Source organism: Protopterus annectens, chromosome 2.part0, assembly GCF_019279795.1.
Source record: "Protopterus annectens isolate FY-2018-M chromosome 2.part0, PAN1.0, whole genome shotgun sequence".
Classification (NCBI taxonomy): domain Eukaryota; kingdom Metazoa; phylum Chordata; order Ceratodontiformes; family Protopteridae; genus Protopterus; species Protopterus annectens.
This window is the reverse complement of record NC_056728.1, coordinates 585,968,325-585,990,552: the sequence shown is the minus strand read 5'-3', so window position 1 is coordinate 585,990,552 and position 22,228 is coordinate 585,968,325. Positions and strand designations below refer to the sequence as shown.

The window sequence follows — 22,228 nt, the reverse complement described above, 5'->3', positions numbered from 1 at the left end:
CCAAAAAAGAAAGAGACAATTGGGAACATTTATAAGTTTCGATAACTCTTATTATTTTTATGTGTTTTTGTCTGTGATTTAACACCAGTGGAGAGGACAACCCTTATTCAGGTTGTATGTCACTTTCGTATAGCATCAGATGAAAGGCTGAACTCTATTTTGGTCCTCTCAAAAATCTGACTGGGTTTTGAGACTATGGACCATGGTGCTCTGATTAAGCACATGAAACTATATTGTAGCCTTATCATTTAAGTTATTCACAGCAGGTGGATCATGGGGTAAATTACTACTATTGTCCATGCCTATGAGGTTCCCTATACGGACCTTACGAAGATTTGTCAGGAATACACATATGAGCTATATTAGAAGGACCATAATATCACTGATACATACACTGGGGTAAATTACTACTGTTGTCCATGCCTATGTGGATCCCTATATGGACCTTAAGAAGATTTGTCAGGAATACACATATGAACTGTATAAGAAGGACCATAATATCACTGATACATACACTGGGGTAAATTACTACTGTTGTCCATACCTATCTGGTTACCTATATGGATCTTAAGAAGATTTGTCAGGAATACACATATGAACTATATTAGAAGGACCATAATATCACTGATGCATACACTGGGGTAAATTACTACTGTTGTCCATACCTATGTGGTTCCCTATATGGATCTTTAGAAGATTTGTCAGGAATACACATATGATCTATATTAGAAGGACCATAATATCACTGATACATACACTGGGATAAATTACTACTGTTGTCCATGCCTATGTGGATCCCTATATGGATCTTACAAACATTTTTCAGAAATACACATATGAACTATATTAGAAGGACCATAATATCACTGATACATACAATGGAATGTTCTTTGCTCTAGAATCAGGTAACCTGAGCAGTGTAATTAAGTGGGCCTAGAAAGTTTTGTTAATAATGAGGACACGAACTGATGGAATTCCAGCTGAATTGCTTAAAACTGTACAACATGATGACATTACAGTGCTGCCTTTAATTTATCAGGAAATTTGGTGAACAGAACAGTGACCCTTATATTGAAAATGGCAAATTTATGTTATAATCCTCCCAAAAGGGCAATGCTAAAGAGTGCACAAATTATGACACAGTTATATTTGTTTCATGTTCTGGCAAGGTAATGCTTAAGATACTGTAGACTATATATGGACTGAGAACTGCCACATGCACAAGCTAGTTTTTTAAAGTGACAGAGGCACCATAGATCTGGCAAGATAATGCTTAAGATCCTGTAGACTACAGCAATATATGGACTGAGAACTGTCACATGCACAAGGTAGTTTTTAAAGTGGCAGAGGCACCAGAGATTTAATTGCCAGCATCTGCTGGATAATGGAGAAAGCAAAGGAGTTCCAGAAAGAATGTCTACTTAGGCTTTATTGGCAATTCTAAAGCCTCTGGCTGTGTGAACTATAACAAACTGTAGCAAGTTCTTAGAGAAATGGCAATGGGGGTCTCCTTACTTGCTTACTGATGAATCTGTATGCAGAATAACTATCCAGTTCAAGGCTGGGCAAGGACCATGACAAAGTTGCATATTGTCACCCTTCTTACTCCATTTATATGGTGAACATATAGGAAAATCTAGGTTAGATGAGTCAGAGGTTAGAATCAGAATTGCTGGAAGAAATGTTAACAATTTCAGATATGCAGGTGATACAAATCTAATGATTAAAAGTGAGGACAAGGGTAAAGTGGCCCACATAGCCTATCTGGACCTCGCCAAGGCCTTCAACACCATCCCCCAATCTGGAATCATAGAAAAACTTACTAAGCTGGGCATTAATCCCTACATCATCCGATGGGTTGCCAACTGGCTTACTGACAGAACCCACAATGTAAAAGTAGCCGACTCCAAATCCAGCTCCAGACAAGTGACAAGTGGAGTACCTCGGGGTTCAGTCCTGGGGCTGCTCTTGTTTGGCATCTACTTCTCTGAAGTACAGGCCAGCACTAAGGGACTCTGGCTAACAAAGTTCGCAGATGACTGCAAACTGGAAGCCATTATTGAATCCCCAAATGATCTGGATATTCTACAAAAGGGCCTTACAGAAACAGATGCTTGGTGCCAGAACCATGGGCTCAAGCTCAATGCCAAGAAATGTATAGTTATCCCCTTTGGGAAAAAACATGCACACGTGAAGGTTCCCTATAAGAAGACCGAAGATGCATTCTTTCAAATATGTTTTGGTCGAACTCAAAAGCCTGAAATGGCAAAATATCGAAGTGGCTTTTAAGCAAATTCTTTCCCTGGGAAAGAATTTGCTTGACCGCTTAATTACTTTTCCGTTTTCAACACTGTAGTGTGGTCTCGGAGTTGGTATATTTAAGTAGGGGTGTGTGGGGGGCACAGCCCTCCACTTCAGGGGGCATGGGGGCAAAGCCCCCACTTAATGTAATGTTTAAAGTATGTTTTTTGTTGTTGTTGTTGGAACAGCGATTTTTTTTCCCTAGGAAAAAAATCGCTGTTCTGACAGTTCAAAATTGTAAGCTTTCACTTCCATAGGGTCGATTAATCACCATTCACTTTTTTAAGTACTCTGATCTAATATAGACCCCCCATGAATTACCACATAGGTGGCAGTACACTAAACACCAAAAGTGTGATAAGAGACTTAGGGACACAGGTGGACACTGGTCTCACCTTCGATAACCATATCACCACAACAGTCAGGAAATCCTTCTATGTGGCACACCTCATCACTAAGGGCTTTTCATCCAGAAAAAAGGAGGTCATTGTCCCACTGTACTCATCCCTCATTAGACTCATTATAGAATACAATGCCCCTTTTGGTATATACCTCTCAAGACATCTGCAGCAACTGGAAAGGCTGCAGAAATACCTCAGTAAAAGAATCACAGGCCTAAAGCAGATGCCCTATGCTAACCATCTAAAAAAACTCCACCTATACTCTGTCGCATATTGTCTACTAAGAGGCGATCTCTGCTTAACATACAATGCCATGTCAAACCCAGAGCTGTTGGACATGCTACACTAAAAGAAATCCCAATCCCTCAGAGCCACACACTCCAGAAACCTAAACCTTGTCATCAAAATGAACAAAACATGCTGGATGGATAGGTTCCTGACCCAGAGACTCCCCAGACTCTGGAATAGACTGCATATACATGTCAAGCAGAGCGCCTCTTTGACCCTTTTCAAAAGGAACCTTGATGATTGGATGGGAGATAGGAAATTCACCCCAGGGGTCACGTCAATCACCCTGCTAGACTGGGGTTCAGGGAAGTAAATACTGTGGGAAGAAATAGCCAGGTAATTGTTATGGCTAGACTTGTATAGGCCCTAGGGCTGATAGTCTAGTACCAACCTATGAACCTATGGAAAATTTGAAGACCCCGTTGATGAAAGTGAAATTACAAAGTACAAAAGCTGGTTTGATGCTCATCATAAAAATAAATAAATAAGTAAAATTACAATTATATTATCTGTCCCTGTCAACTCTTAGGTAGTATCAGATTTTATTTTCATAGGTTCAAAGTTCTCTATAGATTGTCATTGCAACAACTAAATTAAAAGTCACAAGCATTTTTGAAGGAAAGCTTTGGTAAATACATATAAGATTTTAAAGAGTAAAGACATCATATTCTCAACAACTAATAACATACAGCTGTGAGTGTAGAACTATAATTAAGGCTGTGCACCAGGAAAATAAATGCTTTTGAAATGTGGTTTTAGAGAAAACTTGAGGGTTCAGTGGATTGCAAGAAGATAGAATCAGGTCTCTCTCTTCATCGAACCATCACTTCAATGAATGGCATTTCATTGAAAATGCCATTCATCGAATTCCCCTCATGTGGGGGGCTGCTGCACCCCACATAGCCCTTGCTAATTATCTATACCAATTCCAAGATTGCACTACAGTGGGAAAAAGGCAAATTTCCTGATCCTTACTGTACCACAATCTCAGTATGAACAGTTTGACGAACGGTGTGTTCGATGTGATTGCATAGAAAATGCCATTCTCTGAAGTGATTTTTCGATGAACTGATAAACACCAGATAGAATTATTCAATATTTAAGGAAACAAATTCATACAGTTCACTCGAAGGTCTGGTAGTAAAACTGAAACTCAAATACTTTGGACACAAAAATGTGAAGACAAGACTAACTAGAGAAGACATTGATGCTGGGGAAGATTGAAGACAAAACAAAAAGGGGAAGGCAGAAGCTAAGGTGGATGGACATCTTTATTGAAGTAATAAATCCGAATTTGCAAGAACTTAAAAAAGTGGTTCTTGACACACAGACCTGGTGTGCTAAAATGTTTTGAGAACAGAAAGAGTTAGATTTGAAAAAACAACTAAACAACAACAACTGTACATCTATGGAGTGTACCAGTTCAGTAGAGTTTGATACAGGCACCAGTGTTGGTTACAGAATATGTGCTACAACTTAAGGACGTTACTGCAAGCAAGAGATATTCATTATCAGTCTTGGAGTTATGAAAAGAATGACTGGAACCTCCCTTAATTGGAGTCGAGTGAGTCTTAAATGGACAAAATCTGTTATAGTAGGTTGCCTCCCATTCTTTTTCCATGTTTTTGACTTTTCTGTGGTTACATCCACTGGTGCTTGCCAGTATCTATTTGTTACATCTTCCTCACACTTTCCCCTTATTATATATATGGGGTTGGGGGATAATTTGCAATTTATCTAGCAGATACCTGAACATAACTCTTGATGATGGACTTACAATAAAGGAGAAAGTGTCTACTAGCAATGAGGCAACATGTTTTCAGCTCAAGAATATTGTCCAGTTCTGAACCCTTTTTCCAGCACCAGACCTTGCAATAATAATGTTATCTACATAGACTACTGCAGTATTCATTATCATGGGCTTTCCATTGGTGGCCTGGCATGTCTACAGCAGGTACAAAGTTCTATGTCATGGATCTTGACCAGAGTCCCACTTATTTAGAAGGGATTAGCATTCCCTGGCTAGGCCCCCATCAGGTGAGAGTTTGCTGATGTTCTGAGAACTCCTTTAGAAACAACTGGTAATTTGTCTTTTGCTTGGCTTGCCCAGTCCCCTATTTCTGATTTGGTTGTGTGACTCTAAAGCTTTTTCAGAAGAACACTAAAGACCCACATTTTAGGAGGTTCTTTTGGTCTTTTTGTACACACAGGGAAGGTCTGTTTCAGGTATTAGATTTGGAAATGTATTTTAGTACATTCATATGTTTACCATAATAGTACTAAATTTAAATGTTGGGACCCAAAATGCTGAGTCTCAACATAAAAACAAAAAACAAAAAAACAAACAAAAAAACCCCCAAATCAGTGAATATTGAACATCACTTTTCTCCTTGAAACTTATTTTTTGAAAGGAGCAATCTGCCCTAAACCCCCCCCCCCCAGAGTGGATGAAAAGTCCTCTTAAATGTATACATGCCTACTCCAAGACCAACATACCCTGGAGTAATGGGAATATTCTGGGACTTAATATATGCATGTCTGGGTTTTTGGTCATTTAGTCTCCACATTCAGGGAGTCGGCATTGCAAGCCCTAACATTTTAAGTGGTTATAGCAATTGTTTTATACTTTCCTTTGGGAAGGGAAAGAGAGAAACAGAAAAAAAAAATGCAGTCACAATGTGATGGCTAGAGCTAGTCCAGCTTACTCCAACTGTCCCTACTGCAGTACATAATCCAACTACTACAGAACAGGCAGCTGCCGCAGGGAGCACTACTGTGAAAGAAGGTGGGACAAATTCAAAATGGCATCCACAGAATAGATCAGAATTCATTAAAGTGAGACCATTTCTACAAAATGCTGAAGTTAATAATCATTATTGCTAACTATACCTGGCAGGAATCAATTCCTCCCTGAAGGTATCCAGCACATATCATTCTGCCCGTTATTTGTCCTTGGTACACAGCTGGCTGCAAGCAGGTAGTAGAACTAATGATTGGAATAACTGCCTTCTGAAGAGTATAAGAAACTAAACCTAAAACAGGAGAGAAAGTGATTATTAGCTTGGTATAAAGATGGAATATAACAGTTATTTATTTATTTATTTAATTTATTGAATAACTGGATGAGTAGGTGGTCCAATGACCATGCAAGGCTTGGCACAAGACACTAGAAAAATAAGTAAGGTCAAGAGGTATTCTTATGATAGTAAGTGCTTGTGCATACATTAAAGTACAAGTATAATAAAAGTATGTGGAAACATAATATTTAGAGATTCTTGTAAATTCTATAACAAATGGATGAATATGCTTTAGAGTATCACTAACACACATAAGACAACCATGTAAAGTAGCATAAAATGATCATCCCACGATATAAGATAATACAAGCAATGCAAGATAATTGGTTATTGTTTCTGTTTATTTCTGTCATTCAGAAGCAGAATAGTAGACTTTCAAGTTTAGGCCGAATCAGTCACAGCATGTAGTTATAATTCTCACTTACTTTTAGTTGCTAATCAGGAGGCACAAGACATTGGCATTTGCTTCCAAACACAACTTTGCCATGATGACATGATACCATGCTGCAAGGCATTTTATTTATTTACTTATATTTACCAATTATCCATGGGATTCAGAAACAAATTCACTGCAGTGCTGATGGGCCATCTGCTGTTTACTTTCTGGGCACAATGTGTATCAGAGCTATTACTGTTTAACAGTGTAAACTCAGAGCTCAAACAGCAGATAAGTAGTAATCCCATCCACAGCCAGAGCAAGATCTGTAGAGATAGAAAGATGGCCATAATAGCAGCTGTGTAATGCAATGAGCACAAATACAAAATGTAGAGTGTGTTCATGTCTCAGTGCGTTCACATCTGCACAAAAATGACAAGTTGAGAAAACCAGCTAAAACCCTAATGTGCCTGTAGAATACTTTATATCGATTTTTGACCAGATGAAGAGATGTAAGTGAGAATATATATCACTACAAAAAAGAGTAAAGCACATAGGGCAAACAGGTAAGGAATGAGCATGATGGAGTGAAATGAAGGTTACATATTTGTGGGACCCCATTTTCACTTTTCAAAGAAAGAAAGAAAAAAAAGTATGAAAGAATGCAAAGTAAGGTAATTAACAGAGTGAGGTAGGTAGCAGGGGCAAACTCACAAACACACAACACAAACAAGACTGACAATGCTGACAGACAGAGCGTGGGGGTGACAGTTGAGTTATACACAGCAGAAAAACAAAGGGAAGACAATGGTAATGAGGAGGACGGGACAACAGACATGCAAGGGCAAGAGCACATACGGGAGATGAACACTGAGATGATGGATAGGGTGGGTGTGGCTCCAAGGCCATGCTGCCTGTGCCAGCCATAATTGTGGTCAGATAACTTTTTCTCCCTTGCCACTGGGATTTAGCTCAGATGGTAGTGCGGGATGCAGTCAGGCATGTATCTCTGCAACCTGCAAGAGGACTTTTTCTGGGTAGCCAATGTGGGTTTTGATTTACTAGTCCACCAACTTCTTGACTACTTCTCCTAGGTGAGAAATGAATCACCACTTGTAGAGCCACCATTGAGAACAACAGCGCTCACAGCTGGTGAAGCCTCACTTGGGCAATGGAGGAGGACCATCATCTTCTCCTTGTGAAGGTGCCAGTGAGGTGGCCCTAGATGGCATTGCTGCAAATGCTATGGTGAGCATGTCTCATGTCTCTTTGGAGGCTTGTGGGATGGGGCATAGTTAGTCGGACTGAAATGGCAGCTACTGTAGAAAATACAAAACAAAAGGCGATAATTAACATAAAGGAGCAAACTAATTAAAATGAAAGGATAGAAGCAAAGAAGGAGGGGAGAAACACGGAGACGTGGCATGAAATGCATTAAGAATTGAACAAATAAATGATATGCTACAACTACAATTACACTGTCAATAACTTTGCAAAACTCAGATGAGAACACAGCTTGCTAATACAAACTAAGTGACATACTACTATGTGCTACAAAGGTGTAGTGAACAGATACAATATTAGAGAGTGTAGTACCTTTATTGATTATGACTGTCTGATGTATTCCAGCTACCGTACTTATTAAGTGCTAACACCATATCATTAGTTAGTACAGTTCAACTGGCTTTTGGTATGCATCATATAATATACTCCTGACATATGTGCAAAGCATAAACATAGCTGGTGACATCACATATTACTTGGCTACAGAAAGTGCAATACTGTCTAAACTACATGCAAGCTATTAAAGTCATTAACAATGCAAAGTAAAACATTTCATACAGTACACTTTTTTGATCTGAAGGTAGTTCTTTGTAAAGTGAGACATTTTAAAAATATTAGAAGAAATATCATTGCAGTATGTCAGCTGAATGCTGTACTTATTCCTGTGCCTGGAAAGGTGCTGAATCTCTGCAATAGTCTCCTGAATTCTGTATAAAATTAACAACTAATCAATTTATGTTGTCAAAAGTAAGATGGGGGAGCAAGTCTTATACAACCACAGAACATCTAAGGTGACATCATCCTGATCTCTTCTTCTCACTAGCTAAGAAGGGCTGAGTGGTGCCTTTGCAGGGTTTGTGGTTGGCCTACACAAGGTACAAGTTTGATTCTCCAATTTAGTCCCTGTCTGGTTATTGAATAGTCATGTAATAGTCAACCAACTGATTGCCTAGTATTTACCAATGACCTATAGTGGTGCCTGCACTACTCACCAGAGCAGGTATGCCTGTTACATCAGTTACTACCCAGGCAAGACAATGCCAGACATCTACCTAATACTGGAAATCCTCATATGAGTTCCCAGACAAGAGCTCCCAGTGTTCCCTGTGTAATAAGTACAGGATGATTTTTGATCCCTTATAGCACCACTGGAATACCCCCCCTGGAAACAATGCCATTAGAGACCACTGCCTTACTTGAGTTCTGTTACCAGAGAGGGATGACTGGCATCTTGCAGTCATGCCTGTTTCATTTTGCGCAACAAAGGGCATCTCAGTAGCACACTCAGTGGCATGGTGCATATGGCCTGTGCCGATATGATGGCAGCCGTAGCACAAAATGTGTGCTAGATTAACATGGCTATTGAACATTTTGATGGACATTTGCTTTTTAGCACCTAAATTGGCTACAAGAGCACAATATGAAAGGCAGCAATCCTCTTTACATCATTGACCTGCCCACACTTGCTTAATGCACTCAACAGGTGCTCATCTGAGTGCACACCACTAAGTAAGCCTCCATGCATGACTCAGGCTCCAGCTGCAACATGTAGGTCTAGTGAGTTAGAGACATTTATGAGTCGATCCTTCATTTTCATAATCATCATTGTTGCTTTCATGTTGGTACATGAATAAATGAGTCTTTGTGGTTTCTGTTTAAGTAGCTTTATTCTATAGAAACACATCACTTTAGAGGGTTAATGACTATGACTTAAGTAACTTATATACAGACTAACTACTGTGATTACACATGCTCACTCACTGGCTGCTTCTACAAAATGGCACTAGGGATTGCACATATCTGGAATTTACACAAGGATGCACAGCCTCACATGCTTCTTAAAGATAGAGCACACACGTTACACTTTGATCTACATGCTTTCTCTGAGAAATAGATCATGCAATTTGTCATGAAACTATTTAGCATGCAGAAATCACAGATAATCTATAGACATGCATTATACAATACTAAGTACACAGATATATACAATCAAGCCCATGTTGCTATGTAATTCACACTAGGTTTAGAAACTTGTCTATATCATGTGACATAAAATTAGAAATCGGATTTAGCATCTAGGACAGTCTCTGCAAAATGGTTGACCTGTGGAATGTTCAAATTACTCTCTGGAATAGAATCAGACTTTTGAACACATTCTGGTCTGGAAACAATGTCTGACTCATTCTTTGATTTAGAGTTTGCATCATAGATACAATGCTGTGATTGCAATGATGATGATTCAAGTACAGGACGAAGATGTCTGTGATTCCTTCTATACTCCACACCTTCAGAGGTTACCAAATAGGATCTTGGCTCCGCACAGATACCTGTAATCTGTCCTATTTGATCAAAACCTTTATTTGTCTGAATTCATACCATCTCTCCTTCCCTCAACAAATGAAGTTATCTGCTCAATCTGTCATAATTAGATTTCTGGATATTGCACTTTTTCAACAAATGAGCCTTAATGATGTTATTGCTCTTAGAGTTAGGCTGTAACAAACTTGATGAAATAAGTAGCATACTTCTAGTTTGTGTGGGAAGTAGTCTTTGAGCAGGTGAGCCAAGAATACCATCACGAGGTATGTTTCTGAGATTAAGTCAATTCAAAAATACATCGGTATTGTCACGTTTTGAGTTTCAAGTAGTTGCTTTGCACCCTGTACTGCTTGTTCAGCTAGACCATTGGATTGAGTATATTCAGGACTACATGTACAAAGTCCCATTCTCTTGCAAATTTTTGAAACAACTGGCTTGTAAATGAGTACCAATAGGGTAGCCACGGTGGTGCAGTGGTTAGCATTGCCACCTCACAGCAGGAGGTTCTCCAGTTCGATCCTCGTCTGGGGTGCCTTCTGTTGCGGAGTCTGCATGTCCTCCCTGTGGTCGTGTGGGTTTCCTCCCACATCCCAAAGACATGCTGTAGGTGTATTGGACACACTAAATTGGCCCTAGGTGTGAGTGCGTGCATGTGTGTGCCTTCTGTGGAAGGTTGGGTGCCGGGCTGGCAACTCAACACTGTAAAACTCCACTGCCAATCATGAGCGGACAGTGATCCGCTGTGGTGACCCCTAACCGGGAAAAAGCCGAAAGAAAGAAGAAGTCAGAATAAAGTTTCTGTGGACTACCATGAACTGAGAAATTATGTTTTAACTTAGTGATAACAGCTGTTGAAGTTACTTTTGGTAGCAGAGCAATTTCAAATCAATTTGAGTAAGAGTCTATCAAAACCAAATAGTGTTGATTGTTCCACTCAAAGATATCAGTTGCTGCAGTAGACCATAGTAGTTCAGGTATAGGATTTAGCTGCACTGAACAAGAAGAAAGGACTCTATTAATGTCTTTTGATAACGAAGGCCAAATTACTATTTCTCTTGCCCTTCTCTTAGTGGATATTAAACCTGGGTGACCACAATGCAAAATTTGAATATATTCTTGCTGTAAGGAAGCAGGGACAACAATTTTAGGACCTTTGAAAATAATGCCATCTTCTATCAATAATTCATCTCTGTAAGGAAAACACGATCGCACTTCAGGTGATACACTAGATTGCTTTGACGACCATCCGACACTGATGTAGTGATTAAGTTTTTGTGAAACTGGATCAGTCGTAGTGTGATCTCTCAACTCATCAAGTCTAGTGGTGGAAAATTATGTTCTGACATTACATCAAAGTCAATAGTTTCAGCATCAAGCTGTTCTGTTGTACTTCTAAGTGATCTCGATAAGGTATCAGCAATTTAACTTTAGTGTAGACCATTTTGAGCATCATTCTTTGCAATCTCACTGGAGCAGAATTCATAGTCTTCTTTAGAATGGTAACTAAATGCTGATGATCAGTTTTGATCTGAATAGCTCGACCATAAATATAATTGTGGAACTTGGAACATGCAAACATTATTACAAAAATATCTTTCTCAATTTGAGCATAATGCCTCTCACTTTGAGTAAGTGTCCTAGCTCCATAGGCTACTGGTCTGCCCTCCTGAAGAATAACTGCATCAAGACTAAAATCTGAAACATCACAGGAAAGAACAATGGGTTTATTCACATCATAGAACCTTAACGTAGGTGGGGTGGCAATTTTCTGCTTAAGGTCATCAAACACCTTCTGATGATGTTGCAACCATGACCATACAACATTTTTGCATGTTAGGTCCCTCAAAGGTGCTGTCAGCTCACTGAACTCTGGTATAAACTTGCCTAAATAATTGACCATTTCCAGAAAACACTGTAAACTTTGCACATTGTCTGGCGCTGACATCTCTAAAATAGCTGTCTGTTTGGTTGGATCAGGTCTTAATCCTGTACTTGTAAATAAATGTCCAACATAGGTCACTTCTGGACCTCTAAATCTGCACTTCAGAGGATTGAGCTTTAAGTTTACTTTACATGCTCTGTCTAGAACTTTCTTGAGGTTTCTGTCATGCTCTGCTTCCCCACTGCCTCCAACTAACAGATTGTCTACTATTATGGCACAAGGATATCCTGAAAAAAAGTTGTTCCATTGCATGCTGAAAGACTTCACTTGCAGAATTTATTCCAAATGGCATCCTTAGTAATCTAGATCTGCCAAACAGAGTAACAAAGGTGGCTAGAAATGAGGATCTGCGATCAAGCATCACTTGCCAACTTGCCAAAATTAACTCTTTGCATCAAAAACAGAAAATACAGTGGCATTCGGTGTTAGATCTGCAACTTCCTCAACTGTGTGCATTGGATGATATGGCCTTTTTAACGCTTTTTTCAAATCTCAAGGGTCAATGCATATTCTGATTTCATCTGAGCCTTTCTTATGAGCTGCTACCGTGAATGACACCCATTCAGTGGGTTCTGTGACTGGACAAATCACACCTTGCTGCACCATTTTATTTATTCTGCATTGCTATTGGAACTTTTCTTGCTGGTCTGACTACTGGAGTGACCTCGGGATCCAACTTCATGGAATACACAACTGGAAATTTGCCCAATTTGTCATTGAAAACATCAGCATACTCTGAGAAAATGGCTTTGGAAAAACTTGAACTTGGAACTGCACTCACATGATGAACTTCTTTAGCAAAAGAAAGCAGATTCATTCTCAGACTGTCTTTGAGACCCATTAAAGATTGCAATGGTCATTGGACTATGTCGAATAATAAGTTGTAACAGTTCTCAGCCAAATAACAGTTCTCAATCCAAATAACATAAAAGTATCACTGAACCTTTGGTTTGAATTTCTTCATCTCTATACGCAAGTCTCGCACTGCTGGTCACATTGAATTGTTTCTTAGTTCTCACATTTGCAAATGTGTCTGCTGATATAACATTACACTTTGACCCAGTGTCTACTTTGAGCTCTGTGGATTTTCCATTGATCTGAACCGTACAAAACACTTCACTCTTTGTTAATAAGTCAACTGTTTCTCCAAGTACCGATACACCATCCACATAGAAAGATGACTGTTTCGGCTCTACTTGATCAACTTGCTTCTTTGTGTGACCTTTCTTTACAAGTGAGTGAGGCTTACTTGATTTGCAAAACTTCTGCAAATGGTTCCACTTTTTACACTTGTGGCATTGTTGACCATATGCTAAACACTTATCTCGTTTGGATTCATGATTTGCACCACAATTGCGACAGGTAACAATAAAGTTAGACTTGGGTTTTGCTGACTCACATTTGTGTTACACTGAACTGGCGGTAGAGCTTGCACTTTTTCTGGAACTTTCTGGAAAGTTTCGTACCTTCTTTGGAAACCCTGTGGCTGCCCTTTGCTCAGGCCTGTTTCTGTTTGCCATGTGTTGCATACAGTCTACATTTGCCCTGGAGCTTACTGAAACCATGCTTTTGTCACTCACAAGCATATTCGTATATCTTTCTGTCTCTTCATGGATCTCACAAAACTCTATTACTTGTCATGAAGTAAAATCTTTCTCATTGCAGCACTATTAATACCACACACAAGTGCGTCCTTTATCACCTCATCTTTCAAAATCACCAAACCAACACGTTTTAGCTTTTTTTTCTTAAGTCAGTTATATAAGCTGCAAATGTTTCCCCTGATTTTTGATCTCTTGTGTAAAACAAATGCATCTCTAATGTAATGTTCATTTGGGGGTTGCACATTTCTCTGAACTTATGCTTCAAACACTCAGGTTCTTCTCTTGATTCGGCTTGCACAACAATATAGCGGTTTGCACCTTCACCTTCATATGCTGCTGGTGCATATACAAATAAACATTCTCTTTCTATGGCCTCAGAGCCTGCTATATTTAGCAAAATGAATGTCTTGGCATGTGCCTCTTTATCTGCATAAGCTGCTTGTATCAAAATATTGCACTCGTTCAAATATTCTCTAGTTTTCTGCAATATTCTGATCAAATACAAGTGGTTGAGGTTTTCGAAATCTGTCTGCCATATTAACACATACCAGGGAAGGGTCTTGCAAATTACATACAAATACACACACACACACACACACACACACACACACACACACACACACACACACACACACACACACACACACACACACACACGTGCATAAGTAATTGGCATAAACACAATTTGTACAATGCTTCTGTGCTCTCTACAACATCATAGTACTTTCAAATAACTGGACTTTGCGAAATAATCTTCTCGGGCTTCTCAATGCTTTATTGCACTTTGTGAAATAGCTTTTCAGATTTCTCAGTGCTTTACTGTGCTTTGCGAAATAGCTTTTTAGGGCTGTCAGTGCTTTGCAAAGCTTTTCAGAGTAGCTTTTTAAACTTCTCAATACTTTACTGAGCTTTGCTGAATAATTTCTTGGACTTTTGCATGCTTTATGAAATCTTCGATTGGTAAAGGCAGAAATGCTAAAATCATTTACTTTTGGAATTGGTAAAGGCAAAAATGCTAAAGTCATTGATCATCACTCGCTATGCTTGTGGAATCGGTAAAGGCAGAAATGCTAAAATCATTTGCTTCGAAATTGGTACAGGCAAAAATGTTAAAGTAGTCCCTTGGAACTTTATTGATAAAGGTAGGAATGCAACAGTCATGCACCATCACTTGTTAAAGTCATCACTTTAAGAAACATTTGAGAACTTTACCCCTAACCGGGATAAGCCGAAAGACACAACAACAACAGTGCAACTGAGCAATTCACAGCACTGTAATACTTTAAAATCTTTTGTAAGAAATACCTTCCCTCGCATGCTTCTTAAAGACATAGCACACAAGTTACACTCTGATCTAAAATAATGCTCAGAATCACAAATCTGTGTTTTATAAATACCCAAGGAGGCATTCAGCCTCATTATACTATGGAAGAAGACATAGAGCACCATTTCTGTCACTCGCTACACCTGCTTCCAAATAATCAGTGAAAGGGGGAAGCTGCATTCCTGCTTGTTTAAGGGAGGTGCAACACATTTCTAAAAATTTAGCTTTTACTGTACTTCCTCCCAAGGTCATTCTTTGTTCAGATGTCTATTTGGAGGTTTTATTTTTTCAAAGGCTTGCTACCTACTGCCTACTGTGAACTACTGCTTCACTGCAATGTGAAAGCAAGACAGGTGTTAGAAATGCTATGGGGCAGGTAATTACAGGTGAGTCTTTGTAGGGAGTATGCATATCAGCCATATAAAAGTACCACATTGAATACTGTATGACTGTACAGTTCTATTCCGTTGTGCAGCAGAGGGGATTGTGCATGTGTCAGGGCTGGTGTCTGCAGTTGTTTCAGGAGTGCTGCACAGCCGATCTATGTCTGGTGACTGAAGAGGTGAAAAATGTATAACTAAACATTCAATCAGGAAGTGGTTTGAAAGCTTCAGGTTGTTTACAAGTGAGGCGCAGCTGGTCTACTGCTGTTTGCAGTCTGTTGGTCAGTGTTCTTTGTGGAGGGGAAAAATGCCTGTGACTGTGCCATATAGTCATGTACATGTTTTTCAACTTATTTGATATTGGTATGACAGTGACACAGGCTGAGTAAAATACTGCAGATGGTGTCATATGGGAGGCCGTGCATACTGATATACTCACACAGTGTATTCTTTCTCCATGCAGCCTCATGCCTGTCAAGTGAAATGCACAGAGATGTGAGTTCTCCCACATGAAAAATTAAACCTTGTTGCAGGTCCTCCATCTCCATGATCAATAAATGTTTAGCCAGAAGAATGCTGATTGACCCTACCATGACCATGTGTGGCAGGATGCTGTTTCAGCCAAGACCAGAACCATGAGCAGGTGAGACACAGGGCCACCAACTTGACTAGAGATGCCCAAAAGAGTGCTGCCTGCATTGCATGTAAGGTTAGGGTAATGGCAGGATGCTTGCCAGCTGAAACGCCATTGATTGAGATGGAGGAGTTTCTTACCAGTCATTGTGGGGAATCAGACTCATTGTTTTCCCACTTCAATGGCATGTGTCACGCTAAGTGCTTTTCGGAACCTCTATATAAAAAGCAGCATAGGGTCACAGCAAGTCCAAAGACTAGAAGTGGTAGATGCTTCTTCAGCAACTTGCTGTGGTGCAGTTAAATAAACTACCTACAGTCACTGTTCAGATGATGTCAGTATTCTGTCAAATGTATCAGCACAGCAGAAGGCTGTGGCTTTGTGCAGTCACACTGCAATACACAGTTAAATGAAATTGGGGCTGCTTGTGTTGTGCTAATCAGCTGATGGTAATATAGCGATATTGTTCAGTTACTGACCCTAGTTTGAATAATAACATGGAATCTTCAAGGTATTGATATACGGCAGGCACAGGATAGCCATGGGCACCCCCCTGTGCCAATACATATGCTAATCTCTGAAAGAGCAATTATATTATGCACATTTGTAGATTACATATTTGTATTCTGAAGGGGGGGGTGATGAGGATTCAAAATCGTATATAGATTATTTACATACCACCTTTGCATTTTGGTAATATAGCGATCTGACAGCAATCCTAGTTAATGGCACAGCGATTATAATGGGAGAGGGGTGACCTGCCTACATAACCCTAATCAGGAGACAGCAATGGCCGTGCCTAACATAAAATTATGTTTTGCTTTGTTTCAATTTTAAAAATTGCATATTTGCTTGATGTATTACTGGTGCATTTCCTGATCTTGTCATGCCACTTTATTTAAATATAATCCACTCCCTTAGTATGCTTTGGGTACAACAGGATTTTATCCTTTTATTATTTCTCTTCTGGAAAGTGTGTAATGCACTAAACTCATAAACAATATAATTTTGGCAAACAGAAGTTCCTGCAAGTATTAACTTTCACTAGGCTAAGTACAAGTGTGTAGGCTTGCAATGTAAGAATGACACTTGAATAATAGCCATATGTGTAATGTCAGACCAGTTCTAAGGTAAATGGAATGCAATTCTGGCACGCAATATGTTGCTTCATTGTTCTGCTTCAGATAAAGTAATGATCTAAATCACCATTCATGTGAAATAGCTTAACTGAATATTTTTAAAATCTGTTGTGCTACGTGTGCCCTCCTTATTTCTGATGTCTAATTATAGGTTATTCATTTATACATTTATTCAGTCTCTTATTGCCTGCTTAATCCAGTGCAGGGTCACAGGATAACTGCACAAGGCATAGGAACTCATTGTGAATGGAGTGTCAACCTACAATATAATGCACAGTCTCACACACACACACACACACACACACACACACACACACACACACACGCACACACGCACACGCGTGCACACACACACACACACACACACACACACACACACACACACACACACACACACACACACACACACACACACACACACTTACTTTTTTACTTTTATAAAGATCTCATATCTCTACCAAACTGCCCGCCTTTGGGCTGTAGAAGGAAACTGGATTACCCAGCAAAATACCAAGTGGACATATGGGTTACATGAAGACACTGTAGAGAAGGCAACCCAGGAAAAGAACCTATCTGGATTACCATGTTTTTTGAGGTTCCAATGTTAAGCATTGTGCCACTCCTTAATGTAAATGAAATGAAGTTTAAAAAGAACATTATCTGTCCAGAGAAGAAATAATCCCTCATGCCAGGTCTTACCTTCTGCTCCAGCCACCATCTGTGGCCAGTTCCTTCTCAATGTTTTTAATAGGGTCACCCCAGCTGTTCCTTTGGGATTCCCGGGTCACCCCAGCTGTTCCTTCGGGATTCCCACATACATATTCATAATACATCATATATATACCTAATCTTCCTCCCCTTCCCTTACTGAGCTCCTAACTTACACTTTTAATTGTTGAGAGTCACATCTTAGAATTATGCCTTACTAATAATCTTTTTTGTAACTTATTCTTGCATTGTTCCTTCTGTTTTATTAGTCTAACTACAGTACTATGCTTTTATTTATTTATTTATTTATTTATTTTTTTCAATCTCTACTTTTAAGTATTTAGATTTTTTGCAATTTCTCTTTTTTACCTTGTATATTTTTGTGCATATTAATTTTTTGTGATATATCATTGTTGCTTGCCTGTACTGGAGCTTTTCTCACTGTAAACGGATACATGTCCAGCTAGACTAGCCCGGTCAACAAATGTAAAATAAAAAAATAAAATAAAAATATTCTTCCTCCTTTTTTCTTCTTTTCCAACGTGTACATTTTCTTGTTGCTTAGCATGTTATTGTTGGTTGCCTCCCATTCTTTTTCCATGTTTTTAAATTTTCTGTGGTTGCATCCACTAACACAATATATACTTCTAAAAATAAAAACTCAAATATGCAAAACACTCCTGCAGTTTCAACAGTTTACTATACAGTGGCCACAAATATTCAGTTTCTTATGCATCCATAATAATCATCATAAACCCCTCTTTTTCCCATTTTCTACGTGGGTTTGGGATATCGTATTAACTGTTGCCATCTCTCTCCATTCAATGCCACTCTCCTACCTTCTTCAAAAGTCATGCCTGACTGTCACAGGTCTTCTCTCACACAATCCATCCATCTCTTTGCTGGACACTCATGTCTCCTCTTACCTTCTTTTTGTCTGTCCCAAATCTTCTTCACCAGATTGTCTGGTGCCCATGCCCGAACCACCTTAATCTGTTCTTTTGACCCTCTCTGCAATTGGAGTTGCTCTGGTGCCCTCATTTCTCCACCTGTCCCACAGTATGCATCCTACAGTCCATCTCAGGCACTTCATTTCCCCCATTTTCTGCCATTACAACTGTCTTATCTATACTTAGTTTAATTTCACGTGCCTTCAGTTTTGCATTCCATTCCCTTATCCTTTGCTGAAGGTCTTGCTCAGAGTCTGCCTGTAATGCCACATCATCCGCACATAGCAACTTTGTTGATCTGTGTCCATCACCAGTATGAATAACAGTGGGCTCAGAGTTGGACCCTGGTGCACATCCACTCCCACTGGAAACCCCTGTTTGAGCCTGAACACTGTTTGTACTTGTGTTCCTTGGCCCTTATACAAAGCCTGCACTAATTCTAACAATACTTCTAGGACTTTGAACCATCACAGGACTGCCTAAATCAGCTTTCCTGGGATCTTGTCATATGCTTTCCCCAAGTCTAGAATGCCTAGATGGACTCTTTCCTCATCACACGCTTCTTTTCAACTATCTGTCTCACTGCAAACATCGGGTCAATTGTGCTGCATCCTGATCTGAGGCCAAAATGCTCATCACCCATCTTACTTTTGACTACATTTCATATTTGTTTAGTAATGATCCTCTGCAGAACTTTCTTCAGTGTGACAGGAGTTTGATATCTCTATATTGCCACACTTGTGGATATCCCCTTTGTTCTTGTGCACTGGCACTAGTATGCTTATTCTACAATCAATTGGGATATGCCTATTTTTCTATACTGCTGTGAGTACCCTCAGTAGCCATTTCTCCATTAAGTCACTCAACAACTCGATCATATATGCAGTGACCTCATCTGAGCTTGCTGCTTCCCCTGACTTCATTTTCCTTAGTTCTGTTCTTATAGTTTCTTCTTCCAGGGTGGGCTCCTCTTCTTTCATTGTAAGCTGTGTCTGGGGCAGTCCAGCTTCTGTGGGGTTTCTTCATTTAGAATCTGCTGGAAGTACCCTTTCCATTTGCCTTTGATGCCCTATGGAGTGGTGAACAGGTTGTTGCTGGCATCTCTTATGAAAGTTGCCTGATGACTATCCTTTTTGCCTTTCTACCTTTGCGTTACACCTTGATAGAGTTTCTTTGTGCCATCTACTGAATCACTTTCCAGAAGCTGGAAGAATACCTCTGATGCCTAGTTTTTCACTCCTCTCTTAGCTTGTGTGCTAGCCAATAACTTTTCCTTCTTCACCTTTTCTCTTTCCCACTTTTTTCTGCATTCCTTCTTTTTTTGATGACTTCCTGGATTTTTGCATTTCACCACCAGCTTTCCTTATGTACTTTATTTCAGGAACTTGTCGGTAGAGCAAAGCCAGTTTCAACAACTGCTGTTTCAGTGAAAATGTTTTGCCAAAAGAACTTTTGCTGACTGTGAATTCCTTTTTCTCTACTGTTGTACATCCTAGGAGTAGCTTTATTTAAGTTCAGGTCTGTGGAGGTTGTCCCTCACAAGGGGTGCAGGGGAAGTTGCTCCTTTGCAAAAAAGATTTACTCTGAGTTTTACCAAAAGTGCTTTTGGTGAAACAGTTTTGGAGTTTTGACTTTGTTAGGGAAGATGTCAAGATATCTACATGTTCCCCCTTATTTTAGTACCTGGCATGGCTGCATACTGTTTTCAGGTGCTGGCATTTTTCTTCAGCTCCACCTATTTCCTCTTTTTCTTGGGGTGCTACAGCCCTGAGAATTTCCTTGAACTCTTGTGCTTTCTCTCTAGTTAATTTCAGGTTTTCAGCCTAGTCTCTGTTGACCTTAGAGCCTTCTCTGAATATTGCTTGTAGCTGATTGTGGCAACCAGTGGTTTATGCTGTGGGCCGTCTGTTTCACTGGGGTCAACCAAGCACTCACTGATTCTACCCATTTCCCTTTCCTTACTAGGAGGAAGTCTACCTGAGTTGCATGTTGGCCATTTCTGCATTTGATCTTGTGATTGTCTCTCTTGTTGAACCATGTTCTGGCCACCATGAAGCCATTTGGCAGACAGAAGTCTAGAATGGCATTTCCTTCTTTATTCCTGTTGCCAGGCAGTCCTCATATCCTGTTCTGTTTGTCCTAATGTACACTTCAGATCCCCAATTACCAACACCAACTCATGTTGTCCTGCTTTATCTAGTAGATGTCCTTACATTCACTGCTGCAGAATTCATAACTGATGGGATCCCCTGCCATGGAAGCCCATCGTCCGGCCAGTCTACCAAAGCCTACCATTGCTTTAAGGTATGCTGAATGTCACCTGAATGCTCCTTGTGTAGCATCGGGCATAAAGGTGACGTTCAGGCGTACCATCCTCAGAACTTCTTTCCCGCCGGTTCAAATGCTGTTTTTAACTGTCAGTCTGTTTGCCTCAATCCCTATTTTTTGCTATTTTTTACTGTTTGTTTGTATTTTGGTGAATACTCCTGTTTGCTAAAGTCCTCATCATTGCAGATAAGTACCTAGTTGTTTTTATTATGTTTTTTGTTTTTTTCTTGAGTTTTTTGTGCTGTTTGGGGGTTAATGTCATCCAGAAAGGATAAACGCCAGTGTGGGAGGCTGAGTCCCCATAAAGACCATAAGGTTAAGTGCCCTTTTGCCTAGGAGCTTCTCATGACCATATGTCTTGCTCAATTTTTCAGGTGTTTCTCCCTAAAACCCTTCATAGAAGGATTTGCCAGGTGTTTGTCCCTAAAACGCTTCATAGAAGGATTTGTCAGGTGTTTGTCCCTAAAACACTTCATAGAAGGATTTGCCAGGTGTTTGTCCCTAAAACCCTTCATAGAAGGATTTGTCAGGTGTTTCTCCCTAAAACCCTTCACAAAAGGATTTGTCAGGTGTTTGTCCCGAAAACTCTTCACAGAAGGATTTGTCAGGTGTTTGTCCCTAAAATCCTTCACAGAAGGATTTGTCAGGTGTTTGTCCCGAAAACCCTTCACAGAAGGATTTGTCAGGTGTTTGTCCCTAAAACCCTTCACAGAAGGATTTGTCAGGTGTTTGTCCCGAAAACCCTTCACAGAAGGATTCGTCAGGTGTTTGTCCCTAAAACCCTTCACAGAAGGATTTGTCAGGTGTTTGTCCCGAAAACCCTTCACAGAAGGATTCGTCAGGTGTTTGTCCCGAAAACCCTTCACAGAAGGATTCGTCAGGTGTTTGTCCCGAAAACCCTTCACAGAAGGATTCGTCAGGTGTTTGTCCCGAAAACCCTTCACAGAAGGATTCGTCAGGTGTTTGTCCCGAAAACCCTTCACAGAAGGATTTGTCAGGTGTTTGTCCCAAAAACCCTTCACAGAAGGATTCGTCAGGTGTTTGTCCCGAAAACCCTTCACAGAAGGATTCGTCAGGCGTTTGTCCCAAAAACCCTTCACAGAAGGATTCGTCAGGAGTTTGTCCCTAAAACCCTTCACAGAAGGATTCGTCAGGTGTTTGTCCCTAAAA

At 39.9% G+C, this 22,228-nt stretch overlaps 1 protein-coding gene across 14 annotated transcripts in view; it reads right to left on the bottom strand.

The window, feature by feature from the left end:
- Window positions 1–22,228, bottom strand: part of LOC122793158 (transmembrane protease serine 11D-like) — a 971,710-nt gene that overhangs the window by 30,256 nt on the left and 919,226 nt on the right. For all 14 annotated transcript variants that reach the window (XM_044060954.1, XM_044060958.1, XM_044060960.1 and 11 more), the window contains one exon: window positions 5,880–6,022. In XM_044060954.1, coding sequence (XP_043916889.1) covers window positions 5,880–6,022 — 143 coding nt within the window. The remainder of the gene's footprint in view (window positions 1–5,879; window positions 6,023–22,228) is intronic.